Genomic DNA, 23304 nt, shown 5'->3' with positions numbered 1-23304 from the left:
TAATTCCTTACCTTTTTTAATCATAGACAAGTAGGGTTGCAAAGGGGTGGAACATTACCGTAAAGTTTCAGGTAAATTTCCATGGGAAGTTAAGCTGGGGAATTTTGGAAATATTCCAAATTGGCATTTATGGGAATTAACTGGGAATTAACTGGGAATTTAATGGAAAGGTATCATACCTAAGCATAAACATTTGTTTTGTTATAAGCAGACATCCATCCAAAATAATACGATTAAAACAGATTTATTTGTAAGTAGAACTTTATCAAGTGTTACATTTTTTTATTGAACAATCATTTTTTTCATTCAAAAGTTAACAAAAATGCAATCCCAACCAAGTCCCATTCAAAATGTTCAATGCACAGTGCATGTAGGGGCGTGGCCTCAATAGCCCTGGAGTAAGCAGTGTGCTATGTGCATGTGATTGAGGAATAGCATAGATTTTCAACTTGTACTTGCATGAAATCTGGTTGCTTTAGTCAGGATTATGCTAAAATATATTTTCCCCAACTTTATTTAAGTTACCTATTAAGAGCCAACCTTCAATTTAGTAAACTCCTGGTTTATTCCAGTTAATTCCCATGGAGAGTTTCCAACTTTGAAAATTCCCAGAATTTTGTAACCCTATAGACAAGATCTGTTTTCTCTTCTTGTCTAGTCCTCTGCCTGAAAACATTTATCTCCAATAACTCATGAGTTCTGTTTTCATTCAGAAAAGGAAAATATGTAGGAAGCTTCTCTGACATAAATGTCAGGGCAGCGACAGCAACCCGTGATTCAATAATTAACATGAACTTCAGCATGTCTCCATCCCCATGGCAGCTTGTTAGCACAAATAAATCAACACTTGTCAAACATATCTAACGGGCCAAGATGATGGGATCTAGTGTCACTAGGATAACAGGCCAAGACAACTTCAATAAGAAACACTATTAAGCCCTGAGCTTGAATGGTGGCACCTAATATTGAATTGACAATCCAATCTGTTAGAGATCCACTCAGGTAGAAGCTTCAATCTGACATATTTAAATACATTAGGAGCTGAAAGTATGCGCCTGCAATCAGCTGTGTTTCAGAATCTGAATCTTTATGTGTGTTCAGTGTATTCAGGATCTCTTGTTTTTTTTGTGCACAGGTAGAGGCTGGCATGGCAGCTTGATTTGTGGTGTGGGTTGAATCCAGGATGTCTGACAGGCTACTCTCCTGGTTTATTCTCAAGAAAAAGTGCAGCACACCACATTAAATATTTACTCTACCCCCATTCTTTCTTGGACTTATTTGAGATTTTTTCGTACCCATTTTTAAATGGTTCAGATTTAGCTTCTGCTTGTTGAGTGTTTTTAAAATGTATGTGCTTTATTCTTCTATTCCTGTGAATGGTTGGAAAAAGTTACAAGAGCAGAATATAAAATGCAGCCCACCTTAATGCTGTAACAAGGAGAAAAGGATTTCACACTGCTGAAAAGAAAAAGAAATACACTTTGACAGGAAACTGACCGGCTGTTACATTTAAAGATGGAGGCCATGAGCTACAATCATCGTTTAATGTGCCAGAAATTTAGAAGAAATGCAGGTTTCAGCAGTCACTCAGAGACATAATTATCCAACAGTTCCAGGGTGAAGGTAAACACTGCACCTCAAAGTGATGAAATGAAAGTGGTGGAGACACGGGTGCCCACCCTGGGTCAGCAGTCTGTCGCTTGTTTTCCACTCTTTGGCGTCGCCTCAACTAGAAATTAAACGGGCAGTATTTGGAACGAGAAGGCGGCAGTTCTGGGACTCCAAATCAGGCTCGCTTTGTTGTGCCACCTCAGAAAAACACTGTGGGGAAGAAAGCCTGCCACGTTAGTTCAGGATTCAAAATATTCTCTGTAAAGACTCTTCATTGAAAATCAGTAAAGGTGTACAAAAGCCTGTTTACTCTTACAAGGTCCCTTTTTTAACTCTAAGGCAAAAGTGAGTAAACTAAATTAGTATTTTAATCAGAAGGACAGCTACAGTGTCAACAGAGACAACATCTAAACCTTTACTCTGTCTCTGATTATTAGAAAGTTGTATAACTGCTGATTAATCTGCCTAAAAAGCTGAAGCTGCATTGTATGGATATCTTTCTCCTAACAATCCTCCACCAAGGAAACAGACACCGTACAGGAACCACACAATCACAGTGTTTCTCCTATACAGTACAGTACATGCTGTCTGTGCTTTCTAGTCAAGTCAAGTCAAGCTTTATTTATAAAGCACATTTAAAACATCAGTTGACCAAAGTGCTGTACAGTTATTCAATACAATATAATCATACACACATATAACAATAAATAAAACCAATAAAATAATAGTAAGAGCTCAATTTAGGAAATAAAAAGAGTGAAAAGTAAAAAGCCAAGGATTCTTGTTTAGCTGGGACTGAACGCCAAGGAGAAAAGATGGGTTTTCAGCAGTGTTTTAAAGTGCTCAACAGACTGTGCAGCTCTAACCTGGAAAGGCAGGCTGTTCCACAGCTTTGGGGTCGCCACTGAGAAGGCTCTGTCCCCAGGAGTAGAGAGTCTGGACCGAGGTACTGCCAGGAGCAGCTGGCTTGATGACCTAAGTGCTCTGGAAGTACTGTGAGGGTGTACAAGGTCTGATAAATAAGACGGTGCCAGACCATTTAAACACTTAAAAACAATTATTAAAAGACCTTGAACTGGATCCTAAAGTTCACAGGCAACCAGTGCAAAGATGCAAGGACAGGACTGATGTGATCCCGCCGTTTCTTTCCAGTCAGCAGGCGGGCGGCTCTATATGAGATTGCAGACACAAAGAGAAAGTAAAGTGATGGAAGTCCAGGAAAAATAGTTCATAAAATACAATCTGGGAAACCTCCCATGATAGTACCAAGCATGTCGTCTGAAGAAAGATGTGTAGTTTTATTATCATTCATAATTACAAAATTTAAGCAAAAACTATTGGAATATATTTAGAAAAGATGTTGTTTTTGGCAATCTTTATGCTATCTAAGTTGTTCTCATTACAAGTTTTTACTCTGAAAAACTCAGAACTGAGGAGCGACAGTTGCTCGGTGGTTAAAGCGCTCACCCCATGAGGGTGCAGTTCATGGAACCAGCAGCTGGTTCGACTCCCGGCCACAACCCTTTGCTGCATGTCTTTACCCACTCTCTGCTCCCTACATGTGCTGTCTCTCTTTGGCTGTGCTTTCTAATCAAGGCAAAAAGATGCCCAAAAAATAACTTCAGAAAAAAGAATCTTTAAAAAACTATCCCAATTGAGTGAACAATACATCATTTCTTTCTTTAATTGTGTATACTTTATTAGAAAGAAGAAGAAGAAAGGTACTTTATTGATCCCCAGAGGGGGAAATTCAATTTTTTCACTCATGCTATTTTGGACATGCTACACATACAGTTTTTTTTTGTATATACATACAATGCACACACATGCAGTGAACATACTTAGGGAGAGATGTCAGAGTGAGGATGCTGCCGTCAACCAGCGCACCCCGAGCAGTTAGGGGTTCGGTGCCTTGCTCAGGCAGGTGAACCAGCACCTCTCCAGCCACCAGTCCACTTGCCAAACTTTGTCCATACTGGGACTCGAACCGGCAACCCTTCGGTTCCCAAGCCAAGTCCCTATGGACTGAGCTACTCCCGCCCCGACTGAGCTAATCCCTGAGAGGAAACTCAATGTTTTTGCTTCAGTGAAACATGCTACACACACGATACTCAAACATGCACAAAAAGGATCCTATGAGCATGCACTAAACAGAGATGCAGAATGAGGGGTCATGCACAATAAGGGGCGTCCCAGCAGTTGGAGGTTCAGTGTCTTGTTCAAAGGCACCTCTCCAGACCCTCTAGTTCCCAATCCACAGACTGAAATACCGCCAGCCCAAATTACAGTTCCCATACCACCAGTACCCTAAACGCTACACCTAATGGGGTCCAGCAGTCTCCATGTCTCCTTGATCTCCTCTAAGGGTCAGTTTTATTTTGGGTCAGTGAACGGCTGTTTAAACTCTGTGATTAATGTTGGCTTTTTTAAACAATGAACCAAAGCTTAATGAAGTACCTTTAGGTGCTTAACCTCAACCATTGTATAGCTATTGTTAAGGTTAATCACTGTGCACAAACCAACAGGAGTAGCTTGTGCTGAAACAAGGACAAGAACCCTAAACAGAAGCAAGTGTGTGTGTGTGTGAGCACGTTGAACGCACAGTACTGCCTTCAGGAATCAAACAATTAACAGAAACTTTGTCTTGGTCCTGGCTCTTAAAAATCAAGAGTGTTAAATATAAGTGTTTTCTTACATTCATAAATCATAAGAAGACATGGAAGGCTGACTGTAAACTTTATGCCCCTTGCTGTAATCCCATATTAATGTTATTTATTCTGTATTGTTGGGAAAGACTGTCTCTGTGTGTGTTTTTCTAGATCTCGGTGCTTTCAGTACAAAGACCAGAGGCGGGGTTTCTGTGCGTGAAGGCCAAGGCGTGGTACTCATGTGTACCCCTCCTGCTCATTCACCAGGTAAGAGTTTAAACCTTCAGACTCTGCTGCAATAAACACAGTTCTTCACTACCGCTGGCATTGTTGCTCCAATCATAAGTCCTTAAGATTCTTCTGACATAATGTATCTATTACCGTGTCAAGTGCCGAGGAGATTGATGTTCTCATTTTTTATTTATTGCATTATGTTTTGATGGTTAGTTTTTGTACCCGTCTCCTCTCCTCCCCATCCCTTCATGCTGTTTGAGTGACGAGTGTGTTAAGTCACGGTGACAACAGAGCCAGAGCACAGACTCTCACGGATCAAATTTGCTGGATCATTAGAAATGGAAAGAAATGTTACACTGCCAATTATTTCCCATAGGCAGAGCATAGGCAGCGCTCTTTAATGGCTTATTTTGAATATCCCTCGCTGCAGTTGTCCTCTAATGTAAGCTCTTATGTGAGCCATGAATCATCCAGGCTTTCTGTTTGCATCAGCTGCACTGCACCCATGGGAGTGTTTGCCAAGTGCTCTTCAGCACCCGCTTCCATTTCGGGATGCCTTTTTGAATGACATGATAGCATCAAGAGAGTCTGTGACAGAAGAGCAGATAAAACAAAGAGACTATTAATGATTAATGATGCCTAATGATTGACAGATTAAAGTGCAGTGCACACAGTTTCCAGCGTTGAAATTCTCCATAAATCAGAGCAGAGCTGTTACCTTCACACCAGGTGTACATCATGTTATATGTTACTTTTACACATCCAACCAGCGCTCATGCATGCTCTCATTTATCCAACCTTACAAAGCTTTTCTCTTGGGTGGGTTAAAAGTGTGACTGACATAAAATTAGAGTCAGACAGTGGAGATGATGTTTTGGAGTGAGATGAGTATAATGGAAATAGTGATTTTCTGTCATTTAAGGTTTGTTACAGTCTAGCTGTAAAATTGACCAAGGTTTCGTACATGATGACTTTCTGTAAGACCCTCATGTTGCTTGAATTAGATTGACCGACCTGATCGATACAGAATATGTTATATAAATAATCAACCAACCGTTAAAAAGTGCAATTTAGAACAATGAGATTTAACATCAGATATCATCACATAACCTCCATATCAACGTCTAGTCAAGCAGAACACTAATGTGAGTCATTTTAGTGCTTGAATCTGTGCTCTCTTGTTTTTAATACCTGAATGATGTGACGCTAAATTAATGTGACAGACTGTGGAATCAGCTTTTATGAAGTAAAGATAGTAAACAAATGTAAAATCACACGTAAAATCGGATCTATGAAGTAATGTAAGAGAAGGAGTGAAGCATTGCTGTATGAGAAATGCAGCATTTAGAATTTTGCTATCAGAAATAATTCATACTGGGGAAAGCCAGCCGAGACAGTTGCTCGTATACATAATATAGGGACAAGATTATATGAATATTAAAAGAAAAGGGAATAAAATGTGGAAAATAAATAAGAAATAATTAGATTCCAGCCTGTGATCATTTGCTTCATGTCATTCCCACACTCTCTCCCAGTGTCCTACACCACCCAGTGTTCTTTCCTCTGATTAGAGACATATAATCCTGAAAATAAACGTTATAAAAGAACAGAAAACTGAAGATATACACTAAAACAAAACTAGGAAAAAACATATATGGAATTATCTAATTCACAAAAAACAAAGCAGAATATGTTTCATGTTTTAGATTCTGTAAAGTAGCCCCCTTTTTCCTTCATGACAGCTTTGCACACTTGGTATTCTCTCAGTCTGCTTCATGAAGTGGTCTCCTGGAATGGTTTCTAATTAACATGAGCCTTGTCAAGAGTTCATTTGTAGAATGACTTGCCTTCTTAATGTGTTTGAGACCATCAGTTGTGTTGTTCAGAGGTAGGGTTAGCACAATGGATAGCCCTACTTGACTACTGTTGTAATCCAGATTATGGCAAAACCAGATTATTTCATAGTTTTGATGTCTTCATTATTAATCTACAATGTTGAAAATAATTAAAATAAATAAAAACCATTGAATGAGAAGGTGTGTCCAAACTTTTGACTGGTAGTGTATGAGGTATGAAGAAAAGTGCAGTATTGAACAGTACAGTGTGGCACAGATGGTAAGGTTCACTGAAAGATAATGTTACCTAGCTTGGTATCAGTATATTGCACTCTTGAGCTATTCATCAAATTGTTGACTGGTTTAGAATCAGACGGTTTTGAAAGGTTTCCTTTATCCTACCAGTGTTTCTGTAGTGATGTTGTGTTTGAATCATTACCACAGTGAGACACAGGAATCTAGGTTATTAGAAATTATGTTTATGTATTATTATTGGCAGGGCTAAATGCGGTCATTATGAGACTACAGCAAATGTTATTTTAATCTCAAACAGCTTCAGTGTTTGATTCTGGCTTTACCAAGCGGCAACCTCCGGTCTCAAAATATGAAGCCCATTTGGAAACTGCAATTCATCGAGAACCCGCTCGAGGCTGGCTGAAGAAACACCGGAAACCACATACACACCAATTCAAAGAAGACCATCTTTGCAGCATTAATAAACATGTTTACAGCCTGGAACAAAAACGCTACGGCTCAGAAGATATTAAGATTATGAGTTTTTGCCCAAATAAGGACATGACTGTCTTGATTGACAGGGGGGGAACACATACAGTACCTATTGGTTAGGAGGCTCAAACCCTGCCTCTTTATGTCACACTCTTTTGGATGAGTTCAGCATTTCCAATTTGGCTCCCGTCGACGATTGGCTTCCAAACAGCACTCAGGAACATCACGGATACTACGTCCACTATGGGCTTTACTTATCTACAAACAGAGGGTTTGAAGTTATTTATCCTAAACTACATGTTATAATATTGTGAGAACATACTTCTCAGATGTCTGTAAATTTCCAGCCTCAACTTGCAGTCAAAGCTTTACTTTGATGCTCGTTTTTCATGGTTACAGATTTTACTCAAATGTTCAACACGAGGAAAATGATCCTCTATTTCTTCACTTTCGTTGACACAAAATGAAAAATGATCTTCAATAACTAAAACATTTTTTGAAAATGCCACAGATGTAGAATTTGCTGGTTTGATGAATGCCTCTGTGAGTCAGAGCGTGTCATAAATGAAATTCATATTGTACAGGGAGTGTTCAGCAGTGTTTGTCTTAAATTGGTTGTGGGAGGGCTCAAAGACATTAAGATGACACTTAAATGAGATAGGTCTCATGAGTGAAAATAATTTGGAATCACTGAGACGTGAAAAGTTTATTATTTTCCATTTCATGCCTTTGAGCACTCCGTTTTTATGTGTCTTTGGTAAATAGTTTTACTTCTATAAAGCTAGTGTGAGATGACCTTTAAATAAAACTTATTGGAACTCAAATCTTGTTAAAGGTACTAATTCTTTAAAGCAAAAATCTTTTACACTACATTTTGTTTTACAGATTCAGTATATCTCCTTCTCTGTTCGGTTGCTTACAGCCTGTGCTGCACCTGTGTGCCCCGTCCTTGCTCTTTCATCCCTGCTCGTGATAAAACTCTCCTCCTCTTAAATTCAACAAATGATGCTGACTTTGCAAATTAGTCTTTGCATGAATAACATTTGAAAAGTGTTCTGTTTTTGCTCTGATTTTTGTCCTTGTTGCAGTCACTGACTTTGAGCTTACATCACTGTTGAACTGAGTGATGTGAGCGTCTTTGAAACAGCAGTTATTCATTATTTACCACAAGGATATAAATAGTTTAAAGAAAATCTCCCCCAAAAAAGACAGATTATGGATGCAGAGTCAAAGAGTTGTGAAATATTGTCAGGAAACATTGAACAGATTAATTTGTCACTGAGTCTGACAGTCATCATTTTTTAATATAACGATGGATGTGGTTGAATAGAGCCACAGTAAGCACAATAAAACCATCAACACAGCACAGAGCTGCTCTGTGTTCATCCTGCATCCATCCACCTGTTCATTTTATCACCCACTTATTCCTGCTCAGGGTCACTTTCAGGACTATTTCCAGCTCTTCTGCAAACCCACTGATTTTGTTATCAGCTTCGTTATTTTCTTTCCGAGTGTTTGAATTTGTGTGTCAGGGAATGTTGTACAGAATAATAAACAGAAGAACATCTGCGCTGCCAAGTCTGTGAGAGATCAGAAGTTTAGATCCACACACTGTTACGCGTGACTAAAATCTAGAACTTGAAGTCTGGATACCAAAATGGATTATTGGTCCTTCAAAGATTATTAGCTGTGAACTTCTCTGAAATATTTTTCTGGGCTGTAACTTATTTGTGGTCAGAGAGGGGACTGCTTTAAAGCCCATTTTACACACACTCACAACAACAAAGCTCACAGGAATCAGTGCAACCTGGATGTCTTCAGGCCAATTTTTACCTTTCCAGTTACTTGAGATAACCTCACCACAAATTAGAGGCTCATTACGACCCTTTTTAGATGTTGTTTTTCACATTTTAATGACCTCACTAATGCTTCTGCTGGGCTTTTTAGCTACTGTATGTAAAGAACAAGCTGCCCTCTATCAGTCTTCACACCTCTCTAAAGTGCTGTTTTTTTCTGTGGTGTTGAGCTGTGATGAAGGAGGATGACCCTCCCAATGTTAATCAATCAATCAATCAATCAATCAAGCTTTATTTATATAGCACCTTTCTTACAAATCAAATGCAACCCAAAGTGCTTTACAGCGATTAAAAAATAAGGAAGAAGCAGAAATAAAACAATGGCAAGACATATTAGGGGACAATAATAATAATAATAAAAAAAGTAATAATACAAATTAAAAATAGGAACAACATAAAATAAAATGAAATAGAGACCAATGTTAAGAAATGTTATGGAAATGTTAATGTTTCTTTTTTTCTTTGAAATGTATTCATTTTTACAAACATTCAAACAAAGACACAAATAATGACAATACAATAAAAAAAGAAAAAAATAGGAAAAAATATAATTAAAAAAATAAAATAATAATAATAATGAAAAAAAAGACAGAGCAGAACAAACAAACAAAAACATGTAAAAACATATTTATTTTTAAATTTTCTTTAATATGTGTTCATATACATGTGCCTATGTGCATAATTATGGATTTGTGTACATAGGTAAATGTATGGTATGATATGTTTCTCTCATTAGATTAGTTGCTATGTTCACACTGTTTTTTGCTGTAAATAATCCGTCAAATTTATATTTTGTGTCTTTTTCTGTTTTGGAATTAGTTTTTTCTTTTGTGTTATTTTTTGTTGTTGTAATTTTAATGTTTCTAAGTAGTGGTTCCAGCAATACATGCCCATCAAAATAATTAATTTATACTAAAAATGAGTGCTAACCTGCACTTCCTCTCTCTTCTATTGAGTTAAAAGTTGTCTGTTAGCAAACCTGTATTAAAATGATAAAACTCACTAAGACAAACTTCACTCTAACTATGCCTAATCCCTTTTTTTAGTTTCCTCCTTGTTTGCTTTTTATTCGAGCTGAAACCGGTTATTCAGTAAACTAATGGAAGAATGGCACAGAATTTAAATCTGCATCAGAGCAAAGCAATTGTCAGCATGTCAGATAAGTTCAGATGCCACAAACCCAATCAACATCTCAATCAGAATGTAATACTCCATATACTATTTTGCATGAAAATTATATACCAACAATAACTGCTTTACATGATTGTCCAAAAAGACTATCATACACTATGGCTGGATTTGAAAGTAGGTTATTGCTTATTTGTAAAATAAAGCTTGCAGAGCATCAGCATCACAAGAGATTCATACTTAAGTTATGATGCACATGCTTTCACAGGTTGTATTAATATAAAATTAAGCATAAAAGTGCTTGCTTTGTCTAATCTTTGTGATCTGGTCCCACTCTCACAGAGATCATCTACAGCTGGGTGTTCAATGAGTTCCCCTCCTTCGTTGCTGAAGACAGTCGGCGCTTCATCTCCCAGGACACCGGGAACCTTTACATATCCAAGGTGCAACCTCATGACGTAGGAAGCTACATCTGTCTGGTGAAGAACACGGTGACGAACGCAAGAGTCCTGAGCCCTCCAACGCCTCTGACACTGAAAACTGATGGTGAGGTTTCTCACGTACACATAACACCTCACACATCAGCAGCCCTGATTTGTGTATGAAAGTGGTGGGAAGATAAACCTAATGGCTTAAACGGGATAAACCACACACAAAGTATTACAAAGTCTGTTCCTTAAAGAGCGTGAAAATATTTTAAATGAAGACTTTTTTTTGTTTATTCATTTTTTAAGATCTCTCATGGTGCTTCCTCCTCTGAAGTTGTTTGGCTCACATAAAGATCTGAAAGCATATTTTACATTCATCTGGTGCACTTTATTTTATTATGCTGCATTTGGAGAAACATTTTCAGATCAGAAAGGTTAATAAAAGTTGGACGGTCCTCTGCTTTCACCTGGGCCTCCTCTTAGTGGGAGGTGTTATGAATTCCATACACACCGTAAATAGATAGTGAGCAATGCTTTAACATTAGTGTGGGGAGTCGTCTTCGCTCACAATGAGCTTTAGTGAAACTGGCCATCAGGGAAATCATTTTCCAGCATAAAATTAACTGAATCAATGGTCCTTGTTGGATGGGATTTCTCTCTTTTATATTGGCCTCTCAGGAGCCATGCTGTGGAACGGTTTGTTGGGTTCAGGTGTGGATTTCACCTACAGGCTTTTTGACATCCAACTACACAGAGAAACGTCCATCACTTCACACAGGTACCTGTCATTGTGAAGGTTTTCAAAGAGCCACTGAGATTACATCCCCAGTGAAGCTGTGAAAAGGCCGCTGTGCCTCACAACCAGGCATGCTCCAAATGTTGCAACACAGATTTACCTCTTTGGATTTCGATTACTTCCCTTCCAGCAAGATTTGCACTGTGCATTTGCATAACCTTGCATGGAGCTGCCCTCAGGGACACACATAATACTTTGTACATAACCACGCCAAATTGGTTTGTGTCTCTCATTAACCGAGATGCGGCCAGCAGGGCATGTGGTCAGTCTGCTAACAGCTTTCTAATACAGGTCACTGCTGGAGAACAGCTCAGATATTTTCTTCTTAATGGTTGAACAGGGTTTGGATACTGAGTAGGGTTGCAAAGTGGTTGAAATTTTCTGGTAAATTTCCATGGGAAGTTAAGCTGGGGAATTTTGGAAATATTCCATATTGGAAACTTTCCATGGGAATTATGGGAATCAATGGGAATTTATCTGAATTAACTGGGAATTGAGGGGTAATTTAATGGAAATACATTTGTATGAACACATTTATAGGTGATATTTGAAGTTAAACATTAGTGCCATACATCAAATTTGTTAAATAAATTACCACATGGCTGCACGGTGGTGCAGTGGGTAGCGCTGTTGCCTCACAGCTAGAAGGTTCCTGGTTCGAATCCCTGGCCAGGTGCCTTTCTGTGTGGAGTTTGCATGTTCTCCCTGTGCATGCGTGGGTTCTCTCCTTGTACTCCGTCTTCCTCCCACAGTCCAAAAACATACCCACCAGGTTGATTGATCACTCTAAATTGCCCGTAGGTGTGAGCGTGTGCGTGAATGGTTGTCTGTCTCTCTGTGTTAGCCCTGTGATAGGTTGGCTACCTGTCCAGGGTGTACCCTGCCTTCCGCCCAAAGCCAGCTAGGATAGGCTCCAGCCCCCCATGACCCCCAACAGGATAAGCGGTCAAGATACTGGATGGATGGATGGATATTACCACATAATATCATCAAAACTTACTTCACTTTGTGTAGTCCACAGGCTCAAATGTGTGGCTACAATAGTCTTGGGCTCTGGCCTCCAAAAGTGTGGTCCAGGATTCTAGAAATCATGTGTGCATGTGATGGGGGAATGCACACTGCATGTAGGGGGCGTGGTCTCAATAGCCCTGCAGTAAGCAGTGTGCTATGTACATGTGGTTGAGGAATAGCATAGATATTCAACTGTACTTGCATGAAATCTGGTTTTAGTCAGGATTATGCTAAAACTTATTTTCCCCAACTATATTTAAGTTCCCCATTAAGAGCCAAGTTTATTCCCATAACTTCCCATTAATTCCCATGGAAAGTTTCCAACTTTGAAAATTCCCGGAATTCTGCAACCCTAATACTGAGATATGTAGCGTGTGACAGTAGAAATCTGTGCACATGTATAGATTCTCCAATCCCATTTCCAATGCAGGAGCTATTCTGGCATGATCTTGTGATTCCCTTGTGATTCAGCAAATCCAGCTGTCGTGCAAAATGGTACCACTTGACAGCCAGAGAGGTAGGAAGTGGAGTTGTTAATATAAAGGTGGAAGTATGCTGCCTGTTAAACTCAACACCTGAAGAACTTGAAATTATCTTTTCACGAACTTTCTATATCAAGTGTTATCTCATGTGTTGCAGGTGTTCTTATTACTGAGAAAGTTCAACTAGGAAGTTTAATGATCAAATTGGATTCAGATTGAAGTCACTGACAGCTATAACTCAATTTTATTAACAGATCAACACCTGTACTATGACATTTAACATACCATGATGCTGAATTACAGAGACCATGGTAGGAAACTTTCGCCCGTTACCCTTCCATAACAGGCTGATGGATGAAAATTGACCTTTGCAGCGTTCACTTGGTGATATGTGGCTCTGATACAAGCTGAAGGACAGCACTCTCACCTGCAGCAGAACATGGCCAAATCAAATCTCTACAGCTGTAGGTCCATTACGCCAAAGAATGTCTTGGCATCTCTTCCCTGACAAATCTCATGATGTTCAGCAGCCTTCTGTATTGTGAATTTGGATCTAAAATGCTGAAAATTGCATTGGCAACCAGCAGACACTGAAATGTCCCCGCGCTGTGTGCACCCTTCAGTCATTGGATTCTGACCAATCAGATACTACAATCTGTGCCTCAGTGAAAGTGAGTGATTATTCCACAGCAGACAGTTCAAGCTGCATGTGTGTGTGCGCGGCTCAACACTGTCAGCTCCAACCATGACTCTCTTAATCAAAACAAGCATCTGGGCTCCATTATACTCAGCGGGAAGCCATTGATCGTCAATTCACAATCCACCTTGAGCAGAGCGGGGCTAAGCGCTCAGCTCTGGACTAATGCACTGTTTTTAAACAGACATACCGCTCATCTCAGAAACACACTGCCTTTGATTTATCTGTTTGGTGTAAATAGAAGCAGGAGTGCATAATTTAAACATCGATGCCAGTGACTTTGAAATGGCTCTGGATCAGAACACCTTTAGCATTCATTATATATAAAAAGGGATAAAGTACAGCTGGATGGAGCTGCTGGGAATCAAAAGTGAATATACTTTACATAATTTATTGTATGATAGTTTACAAACAATACAAACAGTCAGCTATATTCCTCGTTTGCCATTTCTGTCCATTATATTAAGAGGGAGTGAATCACAGACTTATTTTGAAGCAGAGGTTAGTGTTAGCTCTCATTCTCAAAGTGATTGACAGGTCATTTAACACACGTGAATTAACTGTAATACATCTAAGCTATGAATTTACATGTTTCATTGACAACTTTTGAATAAATTAGCCATTATAACTGAGTATACTCTATTTCTACACCATGAAAAGGTTACAGTGTGGGCTTCTATCCATTATCTATCCATCCAGTATTGACTCTCAGGGATGGTAACTGCTGTGCTGTTGGTGTTTTGTTGTTTGAAAGATACTTTCTCACATGTATAGAATATAGCATTTTTGCAGACAATATGTCTAGACCAGGGGTGTCAAACATGCGGCCCGCGGGCCAAAACCGGCCCGCCAGAGGTTCCAATCCGGCCCGCAGAAGACTTTGCAAAGTGAAAAGATTACAGAGAAGACATTAACTGCAATTTTTCAACAAAAGTAACTACTATTTCAGATTTGTCCTCTGGGGGTCGCATACAATCATAGTGCTGACAGAGCAAACCAGAACCTGAACAGTGATCTTTTTCCAGGACATTTTTTCTCAAAGTGAGAAAATAGATGACTTGCTGTTTGCATAATCCGGTTGAGATTCATGAAGACTTTTTAAAGCACTATAAGATGATCCACTAACTACTTACACTAGCACTACACCCCTGCATACAACACTGTCCAGGAAGCAAACTGTTCATGCTGGAGCTAAGGGGTCCAAAATAATCAACTTTACCTTCTTCAGTATTATAATCTCTGCTCTTTTGCAGTAATCATTACACTCTGTGTATCAGGTGAATGGGTAACATGTGTGTTTGGTGTGTTTGCAGCAGGTTGCAGGGCTTAAATAGAAAAATATTAGGCCCATTATGAGACTCATCATGGCAAAAAATACAACAGCTGTTTTTGTAGAAAGAGAGTTCATCAAATGTGAACATTTTCGGAATGTACTTGTACTTTTTTGCACTAAAACAAAGGGAAAAATGTAGAGTTGTTGTTATTTATAGGTTATTATGTTATGATTTTGCTGGTCCGGCCCACTTCAGATCAACTTAGGCTGTATGTGGCCCCTGAAAGGAAATGAGTTTGACGCCACTGGTCTAGACGTTATGTGTCTGCAAATATATAAAGTCTACATACTGCTACCAAGAGAGTAGTGGTAGACAGATATCAGTTTATCAAAAGTCGATGCTGATAATTAGACAGGTAGGCTAAAGGCCAATATATAATGCAGATATCACATTGTTGTTGTTGTTGTTGTTGTTGTTTTGCATTTGATAGAATCAACAATTTAATAACAATAACACACTTTCTCTCTTGTAGAGATAGAGCGATTAATCAGGCTGATTAATTGCATTTTGAAAAAACTGGCATCACCCAATGCCTGCGCTCAAGAGGCTGGTTAAAAATAATAAGAAATAATGTCTGCAGACACTGCAGGCAGCCTCCTTAGTCAGGCTGCTGTTGAGAAGTGTAAACATTCCCCTAATTGAAAGCACATATTTTCCCATCCTAAATGATGGCATATCAAATCAAAAACAGATACTGGATCTGTCCAGTATCTGTTTGTGTTCTGAAATCCAAGGCATAACCCAAAGTATTTTTCTTTTTTGGTTTTTCTTTTTTATTGGTGAAACAAAAAAGAATACAAGACAGAATAGTGACATTCAAAACAAACAAGATCATCAAACAATAAAAAGAAATGAACAGAACAAAGGGGAGAGAGTGCAAACACATGAACAAAGCAAGAACAAAAACAAAAACAAAGGAGGGAGAGAACAAAGTTTTCAGAAGTGAAATTGATTTTGTAGACTTGGGTTATATTTAAAAATTAAAATGCAGTGATGTTTACTTTACAGATTGCATTTACATATGTAAGAAAGGAGCAATATTGTATAAAGAGGTAACTGTTTGTGTTATGAGAACTGCTGAGGTTTAAGATAAGTGAAAAGGAAAAAGGTGTGAAAAGTAGCTAATTAAATATATTTCAAAGTCCATCTATAACGTGACACTGGCTAAGATGACCATGTATATTTGTTGTAATTTACATTTTATAATCAACGTTACAGTGAAGAAATTATTTAATTTCAAAAGCTTGAAAAAAAAACATTCAAACAAGTGCTTTGGTTTCTTCTTTTGTATTGCTCACATTACAGTTCCCTGTCTAAATACAAACACTGCCCAAAGATTGGCTGCAAGAAGACACACTTTAAAGTCAGATCTACATTTTCAGAGCTTGTTTGGTATTTTGCAACACCCAGTGTATTTTGATCATGTTATTAATGTAATCCATGGCTTTGTTGCAAGCACAGTAAAACCTGAGATCAGAGCCTTCAGGTTTCCTCCCTTAGTGAGTGTCACAGGAGAGGTTAACTGGCATTAGTACGACCTGTCCATCAGTCCATGAATTGGTCCGAGCAGATAAAAAGTAGTGAAAGAGACAGGTTATGGTTTTAAGACTGCATGGAGAAATCTCCCTTTATTATTCTGTATAAACATAAAACCATAACATCAGTTCTTGGAGGTAAAAGTTATATATTATTTTTTTTATATTACCTTCTTTCTTATACAAGTTTTTAAAACTTCTCCTGCCTTAGTGCTTCTCGGAGGCACCTTAAATCACCCATCTACTCCTGAATCACAGCACTAATAAAACAAACTTTTTAATGCTTTAAGCCTGGAGTCCCAGTAAAATTTAGAACAGGCATCACACTTTTAGAATTGGTTAGCAGAAAAACAAAGCAAAACAGAAAATGTAATTTCCCAGTGATTAATAAAAGAAACTGGAACATAAAATATAAAGCTGTGCAACAAATTAGAGCCGGTAATGTTTTATTACACCAGCCTAGACTTTATTTCTTTCAATTCTATCAGGCCTAGCCACTGAGACTGAATAAGATATTGAATATACTGTGGCATGAGCCAGTGAAATATTGCAAATTCATTATATGTGAAGGGCTGCTTCGGAGCCATAAATGTTGAGAATGAGATTGAAATTGAAAAGTTCTTTGGAACAAATATCATAAAACTCCTTTTCCATACATAGTGGGGTCACAATTCAATAACGGCACTCCTTCTTTTGCAGCATTCATTTTATCACAGAAAAAAAAAGTGTCAGGTACACGTCCGAGGTGTAATTATGGTTTCTCAAATGTCACGGCGGTCATTTGTCTTACTGATCATGAACGTCAGGGTGCATGAGCAGCGGCACTGCAAACGGTCTGATATGTTTTGTTGTGAACACAGGAAGGTGCTCAGGTTGGCAACATGTCCATCAACTGTGGTGCTCACAATGATTGTGTGTGTGTGTGCATGTGTGTGTAAGTCAATCTATAAAAGAGTAAAAAAGCTCATGTAACATTCAAATCACAAACTCCTGTTTAATAAGCCAGATCATGATAATGAGATCTCAGGTGAAGGTGTTTTCCTTTGTTACTCTAAATTTGCTCAATGCCATCTGACTCATTGTTCAGGTAAATGATATTAAGGGCCACCTTTACATACGCATGAATAAACAAAGAAAACATCCTCTGGCGATGACTTAGCGAGGAGGTGTGAATCACCGTGGCACTTACTGATAACACGTTATCACCTGTGTTCCCTGCTGTGTGTTTGGGAGTCTTACAGTGGATTCATTGTTCAGAACGCTGAACTACTCTTTCTTCTTTCACTGGAGGATATTTTTCAGTTTAATATCTCAAGGGTATGATTTTTGTGACATATTGGAAAGGGAAAATTGCTTTAATTTCTTGGAAAGTAGCCTTTGCATAGTTGACAGTGATGCAGGATTTTGCACACAACCACTGCCTACTTCAATGAAGAAATATTCTTATTAGGGCCCGAGCACTGATGGTGGCGAAGGCCCTATTGTAACCCTAAGGATTGTTCTTTCTTCCGCCACTTAAAACGCATTTTTGGACCCCTGAACGTGAATGAAAGCGAGGATATTTTTGCACACTCATCGGGTCTGGTGAAAATTGCAAGTTATTATAGGTCTCGCAAAAAAAATCTAAGTAGCGCCCCCTATAGGTAAAAATAACACCCTACGCATAGAGTTTTTTTGAGCTACATGCATGAAAAGTACTACACATATTCATGGCATCAGGACGCACAAAAAAGCCTCTTGCACCCATATTCGAAACTCAACAGGAAGAGCGCCACCTAGCTTTGAACATGAAAAATGGGGCCAAAATGGGTTCGTGCAAGGGTGCATACTTTTGATAATTTCTCCTAGAGCTTTTCTCCAATTCAGTCCAAACTAGGCACATTCTATAGTAAACCCATTGACGATTAAAACAAAGTAAAGGCATTCCGTTCAGATGAAAATTGTGGGCGCGTCAGACTTTGGGGCGGGGCATAAAAAAAAAAAACATCGGAAAATTGATTTTTGTGACTTTAAAATGCATGTAATCTCACCTCATCCAACACACTCATCAGACCTGGGGAAAATTATGATATTTTATGGGTGTCGCAAAAAAAGTCGAAAAAATGTGCTCACTAGCACCCCCTGCAGTTTTCAAAAAACCCTCCCCATAGAGGTTATTTTGAGCTACATGCTTGAAAATCAATACATATATTCATGGCATCAGGACGCATAAAAAAGCCTCTTGCACCCATATCCCAAACTCAACAGGAAGAGCGCCACCTAGCTTTGAACATGAAAAATGGCGTCAAAATAAGGGTGCGTACTTTCGCTATCTTCTCCGAAGGCTTTTCTCCGATTCAGTCCAAACCAAGGGCAACCTATAGTAGACACTTTGACAAGAAAAAAATATTAGAACTTTTTTTTTTTCAGACAAAAAATGTGGGCGTGGCAGGCGTTGAGGCGGGGCATCAAACGCACATACAGCTTTGAACGTAAAGAATGACGCCAAAATAAGGGTGCATACTTTTGAGAGCTCCTCCTAGGGTTTTTCTCCAATTCAGTCCAAACAAGGCACATTCTATAGCAGACATATTGACGATTAAGTTATTGTTAAAGGAATTCTGTTCAGACTAAAATTGTGGCCGTGCCACACTGTCAAGTCTGGAGGTTTTCTTGGCAATCTGCCAAAAACTTGGAACATTTGCACCACCTAAGCCAGTATATACTCTCAGATCTTGCTTTCGCATCATGTGGTGGCAAATATCAGACGACGGTTTTCATGTGGCGGTGGCTCGCGTAGGCTGCGGCTGCGGGTGTGCGAGGGCCCGTTCATCGCTGCTTGCGGCTTTAATTATATTGTATTCTTTTGTTCTAATATTTTGCTCCCTCTTTTAGATATTTTGAATATCTGTTTTTTCCTGTATCTGGTTTGAACCGGTATCCTAACTCTTTTAATTACAGTGTTTGAAGTAAAGGTGGGCAGCTTAAGGATAGTGTACCAGATGGTGTGCATAATCTGCAGTCCCAGACCTGTTCACTCTGTGGTCCAAAGTATTAGGAGTATTTTGAGAGGCCTATACATCAGGTATCCCCAGGACACTAAGATTTGCTGTTTCATTATGTTTTGTTCCTCAGTTGTTGCTTACATATTCATAAAACAGGTATCAGGGATACAGGGAGAGAGCATCCTTCTTATCTCTAAATCATTACGGCCAGTCTGTGTGAAGCACACTGCATAAAAAGACAAGCTTGATGGGAAACAGGGGGTAAGTGGCTGTTTCAATCTGCTTTGTTCTAATGTCTGCAATTCTTCTTTCTTAACCTTTTCCAGGTGTCATGGGTGAATATGAGCCCAAAATTGAAGTGCATTTCCCTACATCTGTTCTGGCTGCCAAGGGAGTGACGGTCAGACTGGAGTGCTTTGCTCTGGGGAAGTAAGTAAACAAGGACATATTGCACAAATATGAGTAGCTGGTTATTACAGCACCATCATATTAATCACCAGGAACAGTAAACGATAACTACTCAGTTGCTGAGAGATTCTTTAGATAATACTCCTCATGTTTTTCCTCTCCTCTTTAAATTACGTTATACCATTACCTGAATGGGAACCAGGCATATCTTGTCTTCAGGCAGGATGTTAAGTGAGTGTAGAGGAGTGCTGCATCGTAGCTCGGCTGTTAGATGGCATGTTAGTGCATGGGGGAGACTGAATGGGGAATTCAGCCCTAGGGACCCATGTGTTCACATAATTGAGAGCCCTAATGTATCTGTGTTTCCTGGGTGCTTTCAGGCTCTGTTATGAATGTAGAGAGCCAAGGTTATGTCTGTGAAAAAATGAGATTGGTAATAGTTGTCTGCCAGGAGGGAAACACACTTTTGTCCACAGAGACTAAAATCCAAACCACTTAACACAGTCACTGCAGTTACTTAAGTTAGCATCTTTGCCTGTAGAGTGGAAAAAAACACCGCCTTTATATAGAGAAAGCTAAAATAGGGTTTTTTATTATAATAAAAATGGGAGCTGAAGTCTGGAAAGGTTACAGGTCAATTTTATTTTTAAAATAAGAACACCCAAACCAAGCACAATTTCAGATTTTTTCCCCTGAAGCATTAAAAAGGTGTTTAATACAACACAAAAAAAATTCCTTGCACCCATAATCATTCATTCTCCCTACTCCATCTTGTTTACAATTATTCAGCATGAATTATTCATGACTGACTCCTATCTTAAGTGCAAACATTCTCTAATCTACAGATGACTAAGGACCTCATAATTGTTTACCTTGATGTCGATTAATTATCCACATTATGCAAATCGTGTCCTAAATATATAGACTCTGCAGTATAACGTCGGGCTAAGCAGGACTTTTTGGAATGCTTGTAGAACCGTTTGAGTCCCTCTCCTTCTGTGAAACACTCTGTGCATGATGGCTTTCATTCAGACAGTGATCCCAGAGACTTACCCTTTTACGTAGAGATGAATGATTTATCAATGCACCCTATTAAGAAATGCCAGTCTTTATATAGCTCTGAAAATGAAGTTAGAATGGGTTTTGTTCTGCTGTTGATCAATATTTATGATGGCACCGCTAGCTTCGACAGGACAGGAGAGCTCCTTTTGTGTTTGAATGCTAAGGCTCCTTGAAGTGATTGTCTGTTGGGGATATAAAGCAGCGACAGTGTGCTTCGTCGGCCGCAGTCCAAGGGCAAAAGAATTAATGAGACAAAGAAATTGAGAGCGTGGACGATATAGATGGTCCTCTTAACTTTCAAGAGTTGTAGATTGTTGTCACCTCATGATTATTCTGGGAATGTAGGCGAGACTTATTATGATATTTGAACTTTGACAGCTTCTCTCTGGAATGACAGTCATTGTTTTTCTCTTGTAAATCATCAACGTTTCAAGTCACATCAGGAGCATAAAAAATGCATAATGCTGGTGGAAGGACCTCATTAACTCTTTCCAAATAGGTATTTAACCTCTCCTTTTGCATGACCCCTATATTAACAAATGTCATGTAGCACAGCAGAGCTCAACAGGTACTTCCTAGATTATATCATTGCTGTCAACATTATTACTGGACTGCTCCTGCAGCAGTCATCATCGTCTGAACTCTGAATCACTAGTTTCTTGGTTTGTTTTGCTAACAGCATGCAGCTAATGATGTCTGGATTCGTGTTTGCTTCTCAGACATTAATAGTTAGAATTTAGCAGCTTTATGAATCAATGCAGTACATTTGAATTAAAGAACAAAGTTTCCAAATAGCTATTAAATGTAATGTTTAATATACATTCTGCTTTTGTGTTGCTTGTTGATACGAGCAGTTTTAATTCAGTCATTGTTTTTGCTTTTGTAATTGTAATTTTTTTAATGATATTCAGGATATTATTACAGCCAGCTAAAGATGTTGCCGTACTGCCTTTAAATAACAAAAACCCTATTTCAAACTCTGGCTTCACAATCAAGATACTCTGCAAAGTGCCGTGCCCGTAGCTGCTTTTATTTCAAAGGATATTAGAGACTGAAGTTCATTCCAGTTCAAAAAGCCTTGTACATTTGATTGGTTATACATTCTCCCACTCATTTCCACTTAAAGCACAATATGTGGCATGTGGTGGATGCTTTCATCCAAATTGCCTGGGAGTAGACAATATACTTTTAGTTTCAGTGACCCCAGAGGGATCCAGACTCTTGAAATCCTCGTAGTTACTTTCCACATCAAGCTACACAGGACCACAAGGACCACATTGTCAGGAGCAACACAAAGTGCCTCTTAACTACAGCACATTTTATTCCCTTGTTGCTACAGTTAATGCATTTGAAAGACAGCTGTTTCTGCTCAGTTGATACAGGTAAAATGTTTCAGGTCCATTCACCCTAAATATAGTATAGAATTCGCCAAGAGGGACTGGCAAATGGAGAGCTGAGCAATCGAGCTAAGTGGTGGAATAATACCTAGATCTTAATGATCTGAAGCAAACTAACTCTCTTTATATTGGTATTAGATTTAATTTTCAGCCTTTTATTGTGGAGCAGGTCCAGATGAGGGCACAGCAATTGTGTGGAATACTAATTAAGATGTAATCTAAAAAGCCTGCCTATGGGCACAGGCCTAAATTGAAAAGTGCAGCTTCTTACATGTGGTCAGAGTATGTGTAGAACACATTCACAGTGTTAGGGGTATAAAGCTTTCAGTTTGTTCTCTCTGAGTAAATGGATCTGACCAGAGCTCTGAGTTCAGGAGTTTATACCAACAGTTTCGCAGAGAAGACACTGACAGGCAGAGTTTCACATTTATAAACTGAATAAGCCTGTTCCCTGCTGCCCACCCTCAGCACAGTCGACATGTACAACCCTGGTGCTCATTATTCAGCCTCCAAAGAGAAATCCTGCCACGGACTCAGGAAGATTCACACTCATGCTCCAAACCCCTCAAGGTCTCCATAGATTTGCTCTGTTCTCTCTGGCTGGTCGAGAGTTTAGTTGGAGCAAAGGTCTCCAGTAGTTTTCCCCATCAATAACATATAAGGAAGGTCTTCTAAACAACAGCATGCCATATTCATGAGCGCTGATTCAATCTGCGCGCCTGTTTCTGGTATTTGTTTATGTTTTTGCAGCACTTGGGGGCATTAAAATGAGAATGCCAAGTACTAACAAATGGAGCCACATTAGAGCACAGATATTTGATTTTACCTCAGGCTGCAGAGACTGTTCCTGAGATCTATGTTGTATGGGAGGAAATTTGTTATTGATTGTTATACTTTGCTATGTGTAGCTGTGTGTTATGCAGATGGGAAGATAATAGTGGCAAAAACAACAGTAATTATTCTCTCATAATTGGATTAATGATTGCCTAATTTAAATAGTGTAATTTTTCAGGATAAGTGGAGCTACAATGAATGCATTTTGCATAAAAATAAATGAAAGCAGTTATATTTTGTGTGTCTATAAAAGTGTCAGCACATATTATCATGTGTTTTATCTTCATGTTTAATATTT

The 23304-nt window shown here is 38.9% G+C and overlaps 1 protein-coding gene across 10 annotated transcripts in view; it reads left to right on the top strand.

The window, feature by feature from the left end:
- cntn5 (contactin 5) overlaps positions 1 to 23304 on the top strand; it is an 88204-nt gene that overhangs the window by 18641 nt on the left and 46259 nt on the right. For all 10 annotated transcript variants that reach the window (XM_034700902.1, XM_034700910.1, XM_034700908.1 and 7 more), the window contains 3 exons: positions 4431 to 4526; positions 10381 to 10584; positions 19632 to 19734. In XM_034700902.1, the coding sequence (XP_034556793.1) occupies positions 4431 to 4526; positions 10381 to 10584; positions 19632 to 19734 (403 nt within the window). The remainder of the gene's footprint in view (positions 1 to 4430; positions 4527 to 10380; positions 10585 to 19631; positions 19735 to 23304) is intronic.

This window comes from Notolabrus celidotus, chromosome 14 (genome assembly GCF_009762535.1).
Source record: "Notolabrus celidotus isolate fNotCel1 chromosome 14, fNotCel1.pri, whole genome shotgun sequence".
In the NCBI taxonomy this organism is placed as follows: domain Eukaryota; kingdom Metazoa; phylum Chordata; class Actinopteri; order Labriformes; family Labridae; genus Notolabrus; species Notolabrus celidotus.
This window is presented reverse-complemented; position numbering and strand designations above follow the sequence as displayed.